The sequence below is a fragment of the Perca fluviatilis genome, chromosome 5, assembly GCF_010015445.1.
Source record: "Perca fluviatilis chromosome 5, GENO_Pfluv_1.0, whole genome shotgun sequence".
NCBI lineage: Eukaryota > Metazoa > Chordata > Actinopteri > Perciformes > Percidae > Perca > Perca fluviatilis.
Window position 1 is genome coordinate 17,187,667 of NC_053116.1, and position 18,323 is coordinate 17,205,989.

Genomic DNA, 18,323 nt, shown 5'->3' on the forward strand with positions numbered 1-18,323 from the left:
AACAAACCACTTGTCATGAAAGAATGGAGGACCAGTGATTCTAAATGTTCTGCATACCAAGAATTAGCACAGCATACGCGTGAATAAAAATAGTTTTCACACAAAGATGTTTGGGAGTGGCGTGGTGATGTTATGAGGGGCTTGTTATGAAACTGTGCTTCATACTTTAGTGCTGTTTGAGTGTGCAACAGTAAATAGAAAAAAACACTAAAACTCTGAATGCTGCATTCAGTTCATCCATTTGTTCAAGATCATAATTCTAGGCCAACCCCCAGGTTTGGACCAGCCTCTGACTTGTCCGCTGTGTCTCCAACATGAATAAGTGTGTGTGTGTGTGTGTGTGTGTGTGTGTGTGTGTGAAACACTTATCCCTCACCACTTGGCTGTGTGTATGTTTGTGGGCAGGGAGTTGTGGTAAGTGGAAATTTACAGTCTCCCATGTTGGTACCTGAGTTGTCTGTCACAGCGAGGCTGCGTCCAATCTCCACTTTGGATTTAATTGTCTTTAGCCAAGGGGCGGGCCCTGCTGTCAGCTCAACTTCTTGTGAGCCGTGTTGGCATAAAGGCATTCAGTACAGAGGAATGGTGACAGCTGAGAGAGAGGACTCTATACATAGTCGCAGCCATGAAGGAAATGTAAGTTTTCTAAACTTTTTCGGGGTCTGCGTGTGTTAAGTCAAAATTTTCTGCATGAATGGACTTATAATACAAAGGGGTGTAATGCTTTGGTGGATATTGTAGGAGTATATTTGTGTGTTAAAGGGTTAGATGAATAGAGAAAGAGCTGCAAATACATTTTAGTGTTGTCTTGTGTGATTCATGTTGACATCAATGAGGATTTAGGCAGTAATAATATTGTGCTGTTTAAAAAAAGGAATTTGTAGTCAAGTATGTCTGGTTTAAATCCCTAGGACAGTTTATCTTAAGTCTTATCTGGCAGGCAGACTGCCTCCTCACACCATGCAGGCAGGTGAAAGCATACGCTAAGCAGATGAGGGGAAAAGGGGGGAAAAGAGATAAAGAGAGAGAGAGAGAGAGAGAAACAGGATGAGAAACAGAGTGGGTAAGAATGGATCCAGTTATGTAAGGAGGTTTGAGAATGGAAAGCTGTTCAAGTTGACTTGTCATGCATAACAGGAAGAGAGAAATCCTATAAAATGATGGGATGCAGTGTGCACAGACGGGGGGATGGAGGAGTTATTGTTCAAGCGTTGATTAAGTGAAGAGACAGTTCTCATTAGGAATATGAAAGGGTGTAAGTACGTTTTTAATGTGGTTGTTGCTAGAAGTACCCATTTCTAAGTGGGGACATGCTGTCCATTTTTAAATGTCCCACAGTTTCACACTTTTCCCACAAGTTTTAAACTTGTCTGTACAACTTGTTTTTTATCAAAGCTTTCAACAAACATGCAGTCTTTATTTGATGTTGCCCTGTTTTTCTCCTAAAATAAGAGGAATCTTTTCTCACTAGTTTTAAAATTAATCTCATATATTACAATGAATTATATCTTTCTCATTGTCCCCCTTATTGTTCTTTTTTATATGTCAGCTTGGAGCTTAAATCCCATTCAGTCTTGGCATGTCTGGCACAGTTATTCCTGTCCTATTAGGGTTTCTTTTCTCCTCTTGGGCTCATGGGAAATAGAATACTTCTGTCTTTCTTGGAAAGGTACTTTACAGTGTAAATACCCAAGTGTTCTTTATATCATCATGAGAGCAGCCAGGGTTTTGGGAATGCAGAGGGATATCTTCTCTAAATTTGGATTACGGAGGAGCGACTTGTTGCTGATACGGTAACATAAAAGAAAGAAAAGAGAAAACTTTACTTCAGGGCCAGGTGAGGTCTTTAAAGCGTGTATTGTATCCAAACATTCCCTTCCTTTTTCCTCCAGTGACAATGTGCCCCCCTCCGAGCAGCAAAATACTCCCTGAGACTTAGAGGAAAGTTGGAAAACAGAGAGCTACGTGAACAGCTAATCAGAATGTGAAGGTGCACGTACTGTTGCCAGGTGCTTGTCTTTCAGTGTGGGTGATATTTTAGCTATACAATTTGCAGCATGCATGTGAAATATAGATGTTTTTTTCTACAGATTGATTGAGAAAGCTAAAGAAACATAGTGAATATTCTTTGTTAATTGTTGGAATCTCGCTGCCTGTTTCAATCAGCTACTCAAACATTTCTCTAGTCTGAATGACCTCCGTGCATCAGCTGTTCAGATTAGCAAGATTAGCAAGATAGTACCATATAGCTTGTATTTAGTGGTTACACAGCACGCCGTAACGCAATCAGACGACAGCATTAGCTCCTTAATGCTCCTCCCTCTGTGTCTTTTCATAGCCATCCCTGTCTCTCTCTCTCTCTCTCTTAGTATATCTACATCTTATGTTTCCCTTTTCTTTTTTGCTGTCCACAGCATGGCACAAAAAGAGAAGTTCCAATGCTTAAAGGATTTTCACAAGGACACCCTGAAACCTTCACCGGGGAAGAGCCCAGGCACGCGGCCTGAGGACGAGGCTGAAGGCAAGGCTCCTCAGAGAGAGAAGTGGGCCAGTAAGCTCGACTTTGTCCTGTCCGTAGCCGGAGGCTTCGTTGGATTAGGAAACGTCTGGCGCTTCCCTTACCTTTGTTATAAAAATGGCGGAGGTAGGAAAAAGAAACCCAACATATTGGGGTTAAATGAAAAAATCATAGGTAGGTGGTGATCGTTGCTAGGAGATGTCTTACTTCCTGTATCCATTACCCAGGTGCATTTCTCATCCCTTACTTCATCTTCCTGTTTGGGGGTGGCCTGCCTGTGTTCTTCCTGGAGGTCGCACTGGGCCAGTACACCTCTGAAGGAGGGATCACCTGCTGGGCCAAGCTCTGCCCCATCTTCACTGGTCAGTCCAAGCAAATAAGATGCAGCATGGTTTCAGGCCCCTAGGCTGCACTACACATTACACAGCATAGTAAAGCAGGAATATTGAGAGTACTGAACATTTAGTATCATGGAGGATGAATGATATAAGTATTGTCACGGCACAACCACAACCCTGGGAAAACGTGATACTATCGTCACTTGTCTAGGAGCTTCCAAGAATTGGCTGCTCGTGGATGTGAATCTACAGAGCTGAACACTAGGTTGCCAAGTTACAGGTAAAATGAGTAGGCCTACAGTACCTGTCGTCACTGCTCCGGCACCACTTCGTCCCGTCATTCGACCAGGATTCTCCTTTGCAACACTCAGAAGCATGTGTCTTTCTACCTGAACTCTGACCCCAGCTTCTTCTTCTTATTCTTCTTCTTCTCCTTTTGTAAACTCCCCCAGTCTCTCCTACCTCAGCCTGGCAACCAATAGGAAGATTGTGCTGTGATATTCATTTACGCAGACATAAATACACATATACAAACACCCCACACCAAATACTGGGTTGGGGCGACCTCTAGCTCACCTGGTAGAGTGTGTGCCCCATGTAGGCTGAGTCCTTTGCAGCGGACCGGGTTAGAATCCTACCTGCGGCCCTTTGCTTCATGTCATCCCTTCTCTCTCTTCCCCCTTTGCTATCTGTCTAAACTATCTAATAAAGAAAAAGCCCCAACAAAATAATCAAAAAATAATTAAATAACATACTGGGTCAAAATGAATCTAGTTTGGGTCAATCTAGCACTGACCCAGTACCCATGAGCATAAAAACCACTGGGTCACCCATCACACCCCAAAAAATCCAGTTTAGTGTTATTTAGTGTATATTATTTTCATTGGGTTATTCTGCCACACCAGTAGGTGGTTATTTTGACCCAGTAACAATGTCATATTTACATTTCTGTTGGGTCATAAATGAAACCAAAAACTGTATGTTTTCATTAACTTTAGACAAAACATTTTACAGTTTTTTTTGTTGCCTTAAAACATATTACACTACATTCAAAACTGCAAAGGACAACATGTGACGTGTAAGTTTAAAAAAAAAAGACGTAACAGTTTATTCTACACACATTTAAAAAAACATTTAGGAGGACATCTACCCCCTCCTATAAAGAAACGTTTTTTAAACAGTCAGGTGTATACTATTGTAAATGGAGAAGAAGCAGCAGATGCGTCATTCAAATCTTTTTATGTCTTTAATAATTAAATACCACAAACAATGTTCCCCAGTCTGGGAAATTTTGCACATCTCTCTCACTTAAGTGCAATATTTACCTTTCATTATTCTGTCTGCTTTAGAAAACAACCCAATAGAAAGACCCAAAGCCCACATACCCTGAAACTGGGTCAGTAACTTGACTCAGGATTTTTTAGTGTGCACATGCTTGAAGGCGCTCCAAAACATAAAGTCATCCTTGGATTGAATGTTTTGTGTGTATAACTGATTGATTGCCATGGAAACAGACTTGCAAAAGAAACACTAAGTTGCATAGCAATGGTCTCATGCAGCAGGTCTGTATTTGTTTTGTTGACAGTGTGGAGCCACTTGTTTTGTCTTAGCTTATAGGATGTTATAAATACTGTAGGTCTTCTGTGACGGTGTTGTCAGGGTCGGGTTCTCTCAGAGGTCTCTTGACCTGAGATCACCAATAACATACTGATACTTTAAGACACTCAAGGGCCTCTCATTGCTTCTTGGTGCGGCCCTCTACCTTTGAGTGACAGCTGTGGACAAGCACTGAGGTACCACACCTTCAGCAGCTGCCGTGACACCCTTACTCATGATCACACACGGGACATGACATGAAAAGAGAGGAAGCTGTGCTTCACCGGATCTCTAGCAGCTGCTGATGGTCTCCGCTATCACTCCCTTGCCCTCATGTGTTTTTATCACACAGTGAAATTCATGACTTTACTCCCTGCACTCCAGCACTCATTGGAGTGCACATGAACATACACGCACACACACACACACACACCTGTCACAGCATTGACTTGTCTGTCAGTTTGCATTTGGTATGTGGAAACGAGGCATTGGGGGCGACCGAGATGGTGAGTTTAAAAATACTCTTGAGCAGTGGAAGAGTACCGCGGATTTCTGTGTCCAGGTTCGTGGCAAAGTCATCTTAAAATAGGGACATAACAACACTAGATAGCGGAGTCAAGCTTTCCCCTCTTTATGTTCATAAAGAGTTTGTTGTTATTTATGTTTCTGATAGCAGGCTTTTAAAGTCTTCATTTAAGTTATTTACCTCCAGGCTAAACATCTGTGTTTTGCTGCCCTCTCTGGCTGAAAGTTGCAACTCTGACCACACAATGTGTGTGGAGCAAGGCAAGAAGATAAACTACTAAAGGCCAGAAAAAAAGATTTTCAATTGCTGTAACGGTTTTAATCACTTTTTTTTTTTATAACAATGAATCTGCAGTTCTACTTGGCTCTAAAGGAGCTTTACAGCTAATTGTTTATGAATTATGTCTGGCTCACATGATCACATTTTCGGTCACAACAAGCACCTTTTTTAAGGGACAAGGCGCTTAAAACCCACTGACAGACAAAGTCAGGGTCTAGCTGGGGAACATAGTGGAGCATTTAGCAGCTAAAAAGGCAGCAGTTAAAAAGGCAGATATTTCACTCAGGACTTAGTGGAGTGATTATTGGACTTGCATTCATCAGGTGACCAGAAACCTAACAAAGGCTTAATAATAAAATACATTGAAATCACAACTCTGTCTTGGATTATATCTTGAGCTGAAAATCTGCCTTCTTTCCTCCCTCTCTCCAGGTATTGGCTATGCCTCTGTCGTGATTGTATCTCTACTAAACATCTATTACATTGTGATCTTGGCCTGGGGACTCTACTACCTGTTTCAGTGCTTTCAGCCGGAGCTCCCCTGGTCGAAATGCAACCAGCCCTGGAACACCGAATACTGTATAGAGGACACAGTCCGCAAGAACAAGACCCTATGGCTAGCAGCCAACATGACCAACTTTACCTCCCCTGTCACTGAGTTCTGGGAGTGAGTATTTACTGATAGCCTGCCTAACACACACACCGACAGTCACATGAATATACTAAAGTAACACTGCCTCTTTATCTTGCTTGCGCAAATGTGTTTAAACAGGCACAATTCTTACAAAACGCACGGTTTACTTTAATTCTGCCAGTTTATATCTATCTTAACTTTATTTGTACAGCACCTTTCACACGTTAAAAGCAGCTCCTCAAAGTTTGACTTAAGTTGTCTTTTTTTCATTCCCATTTGCTTTTTTACATGTTTAAATTTGATGACAATTCATCTAAATTACAAGTGTTTATGCAGCATTAGACACCTAAATGTTTAAGCCTCAAAGCTTTTCCAAGTGGTCTCATCTCACCATTTTAGTATATGCAGGCTCTGGACATGCCAGAGTAAAGGCCAAGTCATGTGTCCGTTTGATTTCCACTTTTATTGTACCTGTCATTGTCTTGAGTTGTACAAGATAACCTCTTCTATTTCAAGTCCCAAAACTGCCATTAACCTGTTCTGTGCCTCTGTATCCTCTGCAGACGCAACGTCCTGAGCATCTCCACTGGGATTGAGGACATAGGGCCCCTGAAGTGGGACCTGGCCCTGTGTCTCCTAGCAGTGTGGGTTGTCTGCTTCTTCTGCATCTGGAAGGGAGTCAAGACCACTGGGAAAGTGAGTGCTGGAGGCGTAGGCATATCCTGTACTTATTTTGTTGCCTGGATGCTGTTGGACCTTTATTATTTTTTTCCCCCCGACAAGTCAGTGACAAAACACTGTTGCTCAGAGAAAAGCCACATGCTGAGAAAGCAGTTAATTTGGTTGATTTAGAGGCACAAGTCTCTGCGCTGTCCTGGAAGTTTCTTGTTGGCCAGACTCACTGTCGGCTGTAAGCAGTTGACTGCCGCACCTTAGCCCTTTCTTTGTTTTTGTTAGCGGGACAGAAACTGGGCCACAGCCAACAGGAGGAGCTCTGTGCGGAAAATTATTAACTCTATTAAGGACTTCCTGTGGGTTAATTTCCATGTATAATGCACGATCCATTGTTGGGATTAGTGTGCATTAAAATGATCACCCTTAATCTTTAACCAGATAGCAATTCAGAAAGTGAGAAGCCATTATGCTGTGTAGTGTACTGCTTCATGCTCTATTAGGCATGCACTCCAGCTTAAACCCTCTTTGTGACTTCTGTAAGCAGTATGCATCACTGTTCCCAGACCTTACCTAATTTTTCTCTGTTAAGATATTGGGAAATTAGAGGAACAATGCATCTTTTGTCCTGCATTTGGAATTTTTTTTTTTTTTTTGAAAATTAGAACTTATCAAAGGAAATTGTGTTTATCCCATTATATCTCAACGGTAATGAGTCATACGTCTATAACTGTTGCTCATTATTTTGGCTTATAATTCCTTGTCCTGTCTAGGTGGTGTACATAACAGCAACTTTCCCATTTGTGATGCTGATTGTGCTGCTGGTGCGTGGAGTGACCCTGCCTGGGGCATCTGAAGGGATCAAATTCTACCTTTACCCTAACCTGACCCGCCTACAAGACCCAGAGGTAGGATGTTCTCCTCTTTTTCTGTAATAGTTCGCTACTTTAACTACCGCCCTTCATATCTTTCACATTTCTGTGTCCAGTTTTTAAAGGAATAATTTGACATTTTAGGAAACACACTTATTTGCTTTCTTGCTGAGAGTTATATGAGAAGATTCCTACCACTCTCATGTCTGAGGTTCATTACAAATATTAGTTTTGCTTTATGCGGTTTACGTTGGACGGTGATGGCATTTTGCTATGAGTCGCTCATCATCTCGTGCCGACTCTTCTAACTTCCTGCTCACCCTGCTAGCCTGGCCGCTTGAGGTTTTCAGTTGTAAACATCAGAGTTAACACCGAGGAAAAGGTGAAGATGGCTATTGGCTATGACCTATGGCTACGATCCCGACTACGTGGACAAGAAGACCATCTCTGCATCCATCTCCATCTCTGCATCAGAGGTGGCACAGAGGCAAGCAAGGTGGAAGTGAACACCGACAACCTGGTGACTCTTTTTCTGTGTGCCAATCTAGCGGCCACATTTGGTTTTATGATGAATCATGCACAAGTTGAAGGAGCTAATGGGATAACATTTCCCTGGAATTTTACCTCGCACAATTTCATATGTCAAATAAAAATGGATTGATTGATTGTCTGTACGCTAAATATGAAACTAGAGCTAGCAGCTGGTTAGCTTAGTATAAAAACTGGAAACTGCTTGCTTGGCTCTGTCCAAAATCCACCTACTAGCACCTCTATAATGTGTTAATTTGTGATTAGGGTTGGGCATCGTTTGGATTTTAACGATTCTGATTCCAATTCCAATTCTTCCTTTCCATCCCGGTTCTTATCGATTCCAATTCTTTGAGGGGTGGAATTGAAACGGCTCACATGCTTATTATTTCACAAATAAGAAGAGAGTTTTATTTTGATTCAATGGTGGTTAAAACCATGCCAGAGCGCCGCTTACTGTGCTCCATGGCTGCAACACAACAAGCGCCTGGCTGCTACGGTAACCAAAACTTGCGCATGTTAAATTTGGAATCCATGATCAGATTTGAAACCAAATCCGCCAAACGATTCCAATAAAGAAACAATTCCACTAGAATTGTAATTTTTGAACTGATTCCAAGAGGAATCTGTTCTCGATGCCCAACCCTATTTGTGATGTTGAGTGTTTGCACCTACTAGTGCTGGTATTCACAATGATATTCAACCTGTCACTGGCTCAGTCTGTCATACCCACTTATTTCAAGAAGTCCACCATCATTCCTGTGCCCAAGAAAACCAGCCTGCCTGAATGACTATGGTGATGAAAATGCTTTAAACGACTTACATCTGCTCCTCACTACCCAGCCCAGTGGACCCATTAAAGTTTGTCTACTGTCCCAACCAATCAACAGAAAACGCCATAGCACACATCATCCACACCAGCCTATCTCACCTGAAAAAGAAAGGAAGCTATGTGAGATTGCTGTTCATTGACTACAGTTCAGCATTTAACACCAGAGTTTTCTCCCGGCGAGGGTTGGCGGACAACTTCTTCCACCCTCATCCTTAACACCGGAGCACCCCAAGGCTGTGTTTTGAATCCCCTGCCGTACTCCCTGTACACACACACGACTGTGTAGACACTTTCGACTCCCAACACCATCATCAAGTTTGCTGACGACACTGCTGTGGTGGGCCTGATCACAGATAACAATGAGAAGGCCTACCTGAAAGAAGACAAGGACCTAACCCACTGGTGTCAGGACACACAAGTTGAAGGAGCTGATGGGATTAGATTTCACTGAAATTGAACCATCTACAATTTGTCATGTGACAAATAAAAAAAACGGATTGACAAATCGAACCGAAAACATAACCTCCTTGGTGGAGGTAATACCATTTTTGCCTTCTCGGTGTGAACAATCACTTATACTTTTTATTAGCTGAAAACACATTTCACAACAGGTTGACCTCATCTGTTCTGGAAAACACTGTGAAATTCAACTCTTGCTCTGTCTCCTCAGGTGTGGATTGATGCCGGGTTTTTTTTTTTTTTTTTTTTTTGCCTGGGGGGGAAGGCGTGACCGGGGGGGGGGCACAAAAAAAAAAAAAAAAAAACCGAGGGGTGTGTTGTGTTTTTTTGGGGGGGGGGGGTGGGAGGGGGGATAAAGGGGGGGGGGAGTAGTGTGACAGCAACTCGTGTCAGAGACGGTTGCGTGAAAAGAAAATGGGAACTTCAGTTCCGTCTGTGTTGATTAACAACCTCCATGACATATGTGTGACATAGGGACTGTTTGCTGCTGGGAGGCCTCAACAGCGGTACCAGTTTTGTGTCTGGCTTCGCAATATTTTCCGTCCTGGGCTTCATGGCACAAGAACAAGGGGTGGACATTGCCGATGTGGCAGAGTCAGGTACGAGGGTCAAGGTGATGGCAGCAGTGATGGTGGGCGCTGTTGCCAAACACAAAAAAGACAATTGGAAAGTTATCAAAAATAAATGAGGGAGAAATAGTAATTCACGTAGTTTAGTCAAGTCTCTGAAACAGTGATGCTGAAATGTAGAGGTATCGGCAATTGCACACTCCTTGAATAAAAGCCTCAAAGAAACAGAATTGTTACTTCAGTGTGAAATCTGTTCCCCCTTTTCTGAGAACAGATTACATGGCATTGGTGCTGTATGTTTTAGCTACACACTGAACTGCGGTGTCAAAGAGCTCCTCATCGTAACTACAAGTGTTCAATGGCACCAGGTGTCCTCACGTCCCACATTCAACTTGCTCATGTCATTTACTAGCTTTGAATCTTTTTGACCAGGGGACATTGCTAAGAAGATTGGCACCATACTGTATGTACTCTACTTTATATTGTGCACTGGCAACCAGAGGTGATATTTCTGACCAGGAGCACTGCATTGTTAGCCCAGTTCTGTTAACAAGCTGTGGATCTCCTGAGGTGGATGCCACTGTTTCTGTTTCTGCCTTTCTTTATACTCTATGTGGATTTTGAAGGAGATGCATCTTCTTTCAGCATGCTCGCTCTGTTCAGTTTAAGATTAAACTCTTGCTTTCTTTAAGACTCCAACTTGAATATAATCATGTGAAATCAAACTATAATTGTAAAAGTCTGTGATTGTGTGTTAGCGTGTAGATACAAGATATTCCTTCATATATGAAGATACAGAACCAAAATTCATAAAGTAAAGCATTTGTAGAAATAACTTGCATTTTGCTCAGCAAATAAGACATTAGTTTATGTGATTGCTGACTTTGTGCCCCATGCTCTTACTATATCCTGTTGATATGGTTCATGGCTTGGCTACAATCCTCATCTGCTTTGTTTAGATTCAATTCCTCTTTATTGTCATGGCACACAGTAAGTACCAAAAATGCAGATTAGTATTTTATAGCATTTTCATATTAGTTATATATATATATATATATATATATATATATATATATATATATATATATATATATATATATATATATATACCAAACAATAAGCAAAAGTAAAGCAGCTGTAATATGTACAGTATAAACAGAACCTAATGAATAATATGTGCAATGAATTGTGTGTGTGTGTGTATATGTGTGTATATGTGTGTATATATATATATATATATATATATATATATATATATATATATATATATATATATATATATATATATATATAAAAATATTATAGGCAGTTAAGTCATATGTACAGTGTAAAGAGACAATATGTACAGTTGAATATGGTTGTTGATCTTCCAAATTAACACATACAGGACACTAGAGCATGAAAAAACATTTTTATTTCCTTATAGACACTTAACACATAGAGACAACAAAGAATAAACACTCAATCCCATTAACTTCACCCAATGTCTTTCAGTTGTTGGACACATTAGATAATATAGATTATTGGCAGTCCCATACCCAGCTCAGCCTCTCTAGCTCAATCTTTCCATTATTTTTCCAATCCCGAACTGTCGTCCAAGCTGAAATCAGATAGAAATATTAATTCTGTTCTCCGCTCCTTCTCCCCATTCCCACTATGTTCTCCCTCCAGGTCCTGGCTTGGCCTTCATCGCCTACCCTAAAGCTGTGTCCATGATGCCGCTGCCAACCCTCTGGGCCATCCTCTTCTTTATCATGCTGCTGCTTCTGGGCCTCGACAGCCAGGTCAGTATTTTCACAATCACTGTGGTGTCAAGCCATATACAGAATTGTTGATGAAATGCCTGTTAATTCACACAGACACCTTCCAGGTCCCATGGGTTAGTTGGCTTCTGCCAGCCACAATGTGTAAAACCCTTTTAGTGTCTCTCTCTGATCCACATCTCACGTCTCCAAGGTATCAGATTACTGACAGACAAGAAAAGCAGCTTGTTCCCACAAAGGCATTTTACTATCACGACCGCACTGTGAAGATTATAGTCCTTTTAATGCCCTGTAATTTCACAAATTACGTTTTTAGAAGTTGATAGATGTTAAATGCAAAACATTTAGTTAGTAGAAGCCATTATAATAGCTTGCATGCAAGCCATCTAGCTTTGATAGGAGCAGACAAGATAATCTAAGTAGACAACACAAGTGTGCACAAGAGGGATTGGCCGACCATATCACCTTTCCTGCCTCCAAGTGTAATTCTACTCCTGTGCTAACTCAGTCCTGCACATGGCCAGCTACTTATCTCCCCCAATTGCAAGATCAGGCCGATGCTCTAAATTTGAATACGTGTCAATACTCATGCGGCTATTTCCAAAGAAATGTTGCCAGTTACAGTGTGTGTGGGTGCATTTCTTGACCATAAATTTCATGCAGATTTGTATTCCTGAATGCTATATATTGTTAACATCGCTCACACATACATGCCACTGTTATGTAAGGAGTTTTTGTTTGGTTATTCGTGTAACAAAGAAGCATGTTCTTCGTAAATAGGAAGAATTTCATAATTTTGTTATGACATTATGAGGCAATGCGGAGACACAGGGGAGCAAGAGAGCCGGAGACAGTGATTCACTGTTTTGTTTTTGTTGTGTCTTGGTAGCAACAAACCAGTGCTGCAGAGAGGAGCCCTGTTTAAATTCTCATTACTGCTTAACAAAGACAGCTCTCATTCTCTAATCACTGGTTTGTAGAGGAAAAACAAGAGCTGCATGCACACATAAAGACACATTTTTTTTCCCCCTGAGTTCTCAATAGTTGCTTTTGTCCCCACAGTTTGTTGAAGTGGAAGGACAGATCACCTCTATTGTGGATCTATATCCAGCCATCCTCAGGAAGGGTTACCGACGGGAGATCTTTATAGCTGTGATGTGTTTCATGAGCTATCTCTTGGGACTTGCCATGGTAACGAAAGTAAGTTCACTAACAGTCACTTCATTGGAGCCTCTGCACTCTTACTTCTACTGCTTATCCTGTTTAGAGAAGGAAAAGAGAGTCTGTGTGTTCGGATCAACGGCAGAGATAACGCCACAGACTTTCCACTTGCCTGTTGGCTGCTTCATTGTTAGGACCAAATATGGCTTCCTACCACATTCACCACTCACATCCTGTGTGTCTGAGTGGAACAATTCGGAATGCCGTTTTCCGTTTAGCAGTTAACTGTGCTTCAATGGTGTCTCAGCACCTGTTGAACTCTGCCTCTATTGGTGGGGTGCCAGCATTCTTGTATGCCGCTTAAACACACTCTCTCTCTCTCTCTCTCTCTCTCTCTCTCTCTCTCTCTCTCTCTCTCTCTCTCTCTCTCTGCTTTAATACCCCCTTCTATCTCTTTGATATTGTTCCACACACATCAGAGAGGTAATTAATGTGGCTTTCCTTTTTTTCTTTATCCAGGGTGGCATGTATGTGTTCCAACTCTTTGACTACTATGCAGCCAGTGGTGTGTGCCTTTTGTGGGTTGCATTCTTTGAATGCATTGCTGTAGCCTGGGTTTATGGTAAGTGGAAATTACTCTATGTGATAGCTGTTGTCGTGTGTTGTTTTTCAAAGTAATGGTCCTGAAGAGTTGAGGGAAAAAAGCAGAAACGATCTTGGTGGTGGTAAACAAAGGTGTCCTTGTGGTTCCTCCCATGGCAGTAGTAAATAACTTTAACTGCATGCAGAGGTGTAGTGAGAGGGGGTGGGAATAGTGCTGGTCCCCTGCTAGATTGTGATTGGCTATCCAGGGTTTCATCCCACCAGATTGCATCCTCCATTATCAATGAAAGAAGATTTAAACTAATAAAAAAGAAAACATATTGGAATGAAAGCAATGCAGCATCTTCCTATACTAAACCCTATTATTGTGAAGCCATCTGATTCTGTTAATTGCAATAAAAAATGCATCTGCCAAACTACTATACGTATACTTTTGTGACTGTGAGGCTAAGAATATTTCCCCAAATAACTCTGCAAAACTCAGGTTAAGGGGCTCACAACAACCCCAATATTTAATAACTCTTTCCTACCCCTTACTCCTGTTTCGAACTGGTCTCCATCCAGCTGGTCTCAATCCATCCATTATACAAGGGGTTAAGTTCAGTCAATTGTCCCTTAAGGACTGCTTGGTACAATGTTGCGTAAATTGCGGGCTAAAGTGCAGGTTGCCTAACTGCACAATGATTTCTAATAAGCAAGCTAATTGTTGCTTATCTAGTCATCAAAATGTAATGTAATTTAAAAACTTATAATTTTAGGGGCTTTAACAGATTAACAAATTTAAGAAAGAAGGATCTCTCCTACACAAGTAAAAAATAAGTTTGAAACCAGTGTCCTAGACTTTTGAAAGCGGTTTTATTATTTAACATATAGTTGTATAATTTTTTACACTAGACTCTATTGTAGCAGCATCACAAAGGACCTTAGTAGCTGCTGCGCTTTGCATTCATCTGTAGTCCCTTTGTCCCCATGTTAAAAAGGAACTAAAAACAGAAAAAAAAGAACCTATTGTTAACATGTACATAGGAACATAACAACGGACATCAGGCCCATGTACAGCATAGCACACACACCACACTAAGCAATGCAATTAAACACAGTTTACCACAATAAACACCTAGGAAGGATACATGATGACCTAGTTAGTTAGCTACGGTATATCTGACAAAGCTTAGACTGTTTATACTATATACAGTTTGTGGTACATGACCCAGCAGAAATGTATATGGGGCAGTTTAGGGCAGACAACAAGAGATAAGGGGCCATAAACATGCTCATTTCCAAATGAAGGTCAATCTGCGATAACTTGTCTCGCATTACCAGACCTTCCTCCACAGCGCTTCGGAGGAGGGTTTGGCTAGTCCACACAGCATTCCGGGATTGGAGAGAAATGTGCTCTGGTTTATTGGCATTTCTTTAAATCAATCACAATCATCTTGGGTGGCACTATGTGCTACACAGAGCAACGGCGCATCTGCAATACAGCCTCGGGAAGGAACTTGTTTGGGTGAAACGTGTACATTCAAAGGTTGTTTTAGTCGGAATTTCCGGCAGCACCTGAACAATCACAGAAGTGGAATGTTGCGTGGATATAGACTATGCGATAACAAACAATAAAACGTGAACAGTACAGACTAATGATATCTTATGTACAATATTAATTAACTTTGCTGACACACACACACACACACACGCTATCACTCATGTTATTCTTTGTTCTCTTTGTGTTGGAAAGGAGTTGATAATTTCTATGATGCCGTTGAGGATATGATTGGCTACAGACCAAACCCGTGGATGAAATGGAGCTGGACCATAATCACTCCTGTCCTCTGCATGGTGAGAAACAAGTGCCAGCTTTTGGAGTGACACTTTATTGCGTTGGACGAGATATTGTTGATGACATGTTGATAGTTAAACTTTGAATGTCATAGAGGTGTACTAAAAGAAGAATGTTGTTTGTTTTCCAGGGCTGCTTTGTCTTCTCCCTGGTCAAGTACAAGCCCTTGACCTATAACAAGGTATATGAGTACCCGGACTGGGCCATCGGTCTGGGCTGGTTAATGGCCCTGTCCTCCATGATCTGTATTCCCATGGTGATGGTCATCAAGATCTTACAGTCTGAGGGATCCCTGATTGAGGTGAGCTCAATCCTTTAGTGCTTTTAAAGGAATAGTTTGGAAGGTTTAGAATTTTTTTTTTTTAAATAAAAAACTTATGAAACAATATTGTCAAACCTACAGCTGATAGTGGTCAGCCGGCAGTAAGCATGCTAGCAGATTAGTGCGCAAGTGGTAGTGCTAGCTAGGCCAACCTTGTTGGTCACTTGACTGTCGCTTGTAGGTCATCACGGTCCATCGACAATCTCCTCCTGTTACAATGAGGTTGCTAGGCAACCAGACTAGCCGTTTCACTTTGCTTCCAGTTCTTATGCTAAGCTAAGCTAACGTCTCCTGGCTATAACTTTATATTTAGCGTACATAACAGTGGTGTCAATCTTCTCATTTCAACTCTTGGCAAGAAAGTGAATAAGCATGTTCCCCCAAAATGTCACAACATTTCAAATTAACTTGGCTTGAATTTTATTTATACATGCAGGAATACAGATGTCATACAAGTTGAATTACGATGTTTGCCATTTTCAGTTTGATAGTTGTCATGTTGAGCCTCAAACTGCCCCAGTTTGTGATGATCATTAGCCTAATCTCTCATCTCCTTCCCTCAGAGGATCAAAGCAGTGGCAGCCCCAGCGAAGTCAGGCGTGAGCTCTCGCCCAAAAGAGTACAACTTGAAGGGCAGCGAGTTGACACAGCCCCTGGACCCAAACGGGAACAATGGCTTGATCAAGCCCACCCACACCATTGTAGAAACAACGATGTGAGCACTCTCTGTGAGAGGAAAAAGATTAATGTGCTTTCTGTGTTATTATCATGTTTGCTAACTTTGATAATGGTAGGTTTGCATCGTCCATTATATTCACATTAGAGATACTCTGGTTTGATTTATATGAAGAGGGTTATATATTATTGTTGTAATGTTTTATTCTCTTGTAATTTTTATTTTATTTTTTACTATATTGATATCATTGATGTTACATTTGTTGTTGCTGTAGTTGGCACTGATCTCAGTTTAGGCAATATTTTGAGATAGAAAATATTCATTGTTTACTACATTTCTGTTGATTCCAGAGACAAGATGAGAAATTTGCTTTTTTGGTGTAATAGGACAGATTATATTCTCACTTCACATAAATTCAGTAAACTAACAAGTAATTAACCACATATAAGAAAACTAAACATCCTCACATGATTGCGGCAGTCTAGTTGCTCAAGCTAACCTCTAATTTTGTTGTTGTTGTTCATCCCTCCAGTTAAAATGAATGTACCTCGCTAGCAGCGGAAGTGAGCCACGTCTCTCAGAGTACACACAACATTTTAAGTGGCAATATGCAGTGTATAGAGTTAATCTTGCTTTACGTCCTTTAAATTACAAGCTGAACAAGGCCTTGGCCAAATACTGTGAGAAATGCATTCATAAGAAGATCCATCCATCCTCAAAAACAGAATGAGATAGAGATAGAGATAGAGATATATATATATATATATATATATATATATATATATATATATATATATATATATATATAAAAAAAAAAAAAAAAATATATATAATATATAAAAAAAAAAAAAAAAAAAAAAAAAAAAAAAAAAAAAAATTTAAATAAAAACAAACAAAACAAAAAGAACAGCTTAGGAAGAGGAAATAAGGAGAAAAGGGAAGTGGCATTTTTATAGTATTTGTACACAGCCTGTGTGACTACTATAGTCAGTCCCAGTGCATTTATTTAAACCTCTTTTTGCACTTTATATGTCGTTTCACCTTTATTGTAGTATTTGTTTTTATTGTTGCAAGGTATTTGGAGTTGCATTTGCAACACATTTCAGGAAGAAATATTTTTAGCTTCTAACTTTTTTGATATTGTAAACTTTGATATACAGTATCTAGTTGACTTCTTTCTAAGATGATGACAGAATAGAAATACGACATCAAATATCTTTAGAAGGATCTGTGAGAACATCACTTTAAACTAAAAAAATTACTTTTTTCTAAACATCCTGACAACTTTCTCCATTGTGCTCATTACAGAAGCAGACATTCTCTGCAGAACTACCACTGGATTCTAGTTTTTAATGTTTGGTGTAGGCATTTGTATTGTAGAATTTGAATTGTTTGTAAATCACATATGCCTTTTGTAACAATTTTATACTGTACATCATATGAACACCATCACTGATAAATTAATTTGACTGAAAACTTAAAAAAAAAAAAATTGTTTTCTAAATATTGATTACATTGCGAGCCAGGATTACATTTTTCAGTGTGCAATATTCACTGAAGCAATGGCATTCTCACTTAAAATGCACCATCAAATTTAGAATAATGTTCAATAATCCATCAAATTGCACAGTTGGATACAAAATCTAAACCATGTGCAGGAGCCACAACAATACCGTGCTGCTTTGTCTGTTAAAATCTTGGAGATTCAAGTGTACCAAAGTATTTTTGTCTCACAGTTGTCCCCTTTTGAGATGCACATTGCATCATTTCTATATAGATTACAAATAAACATATTTTTTCTTTGGATTTTATGTCTCAAGAATTTTTTTATTCTCTAAATATGAACATCTCTTAAGCATTTATAGATCATCATTCCTGCAAAGTGGAGAAATGTCAACCTCACATTTAAATGTTGAGTCTGAAATTGTTAGGTGACATGATTGATGTAAAAAACTATAATACAGCCCATGATTGACAGTGTCATTTCTTGTATGAACTAGGTACCAATAACATACTAGTTTCTACTGGTACTCGACCTTTGTAGGTACAGGGGAAGAAAATAACACATGGGGAATAAAGGAGTAACAATTGGCCTATGCAGTGAGCTAGAGTTTAACCTCTGCTCAAGTCCCCTGCTG

At 40.3% G+C, this 18,323-nt stretch overlaps 2 protein-coding genes across 2 annotated transcripts; both read left to right on the top strand.

Annotated features, from left to right (window-relative positions):
• The first annotated feature begins 495 nt into the window (after positions 1-495).
• Positions 496-5,928, top strand: LOC120558844 (sodium- and chloride-dependent taurine transporter-like). The gene is made up of 4 exons (XM_039800134.1): positions 496-636; positions 2,415-2,644; positions 2,746-2,880; positions 5,690-5,928. Exons 1-4 carry the CDS (start codon positions 626-628, stop codon positions 5,926-5,928), a joined length of 615 nt encoding a protein of 204 aa, XP_039656068.1. The 5' UTR covers positions 496-625.
• A 365-nt stretch (positions 5,929-6,293) lies between these two features.
• LOC120559003 (sodium- and chloride-dependent taurine transporter-like) lies at positions 6,294-16,957 on the top strand. The gene is made up of 12 exons (XM_039800426.1): positions 6,294-6,316; positions 6,455-6,587; positions 7,337-7,471; positions 7,764-7,955; positions 9,082-9,199; positions 9,725-9,853; positions 11,495-11,607; positions 12,649-12,786; positions 13,267-13,369; positions 15,086-15,186; positions 15,318-15,488; positions 16,073-16,957. Exons 1-12 carry the CDS (start codon positions 6,294-6,296, stop codon positions 16,226-16,228), a joined length of 1,512 nt encoding a protein of 503 aa, XP_039656360.1. The 3' UTR covers positions 16,229-16,957.
• Positions 16,958-18,323: the final 1,366 nt, after the last annotated feature.

Excerpts from the sequence above, each read along its gene's own strand:
- LOC120558844 (XM_039800134.1), top strand. Across the intron at positions 2,645-2,745 it reads TTGTTATAAAAATGGCGGAG|GTGCATTTCTCATCCCTTAC; the intron begins GTAGGAAAAAGA and ends TCCATTACCCAG. Across the intron at positions 2,881-5,689 it reads GCTCTGCCCCATCTTCACTG|GTATTGGCTATGCCTCTGTC; the intron begins GTCAGTCCAAGC and ends CCCTCTCTCCAG.
- LOC120559003 (XM_039800426.1), top strand. The coding sequence starts at position 6,294 with ATGCAGGCTCTGGACATGCCAGA. Across the intron at positions 9,854-11,494 it reads TGCCGATGTGGCAGAGTCAG|GTCCTGGCTTGGCCTTCATC; the intron begins GTACGAGGGTCA and ends TTCTCCCTCCAG. Across the intron at positions 13,370-15,085 it reads TGCTGTAGCCTGGGTTTATG|GAGTTGATAATTTCTATGAT; the intron begins GTAAGTGGAAAT and ends TGTGTTGGAAAG.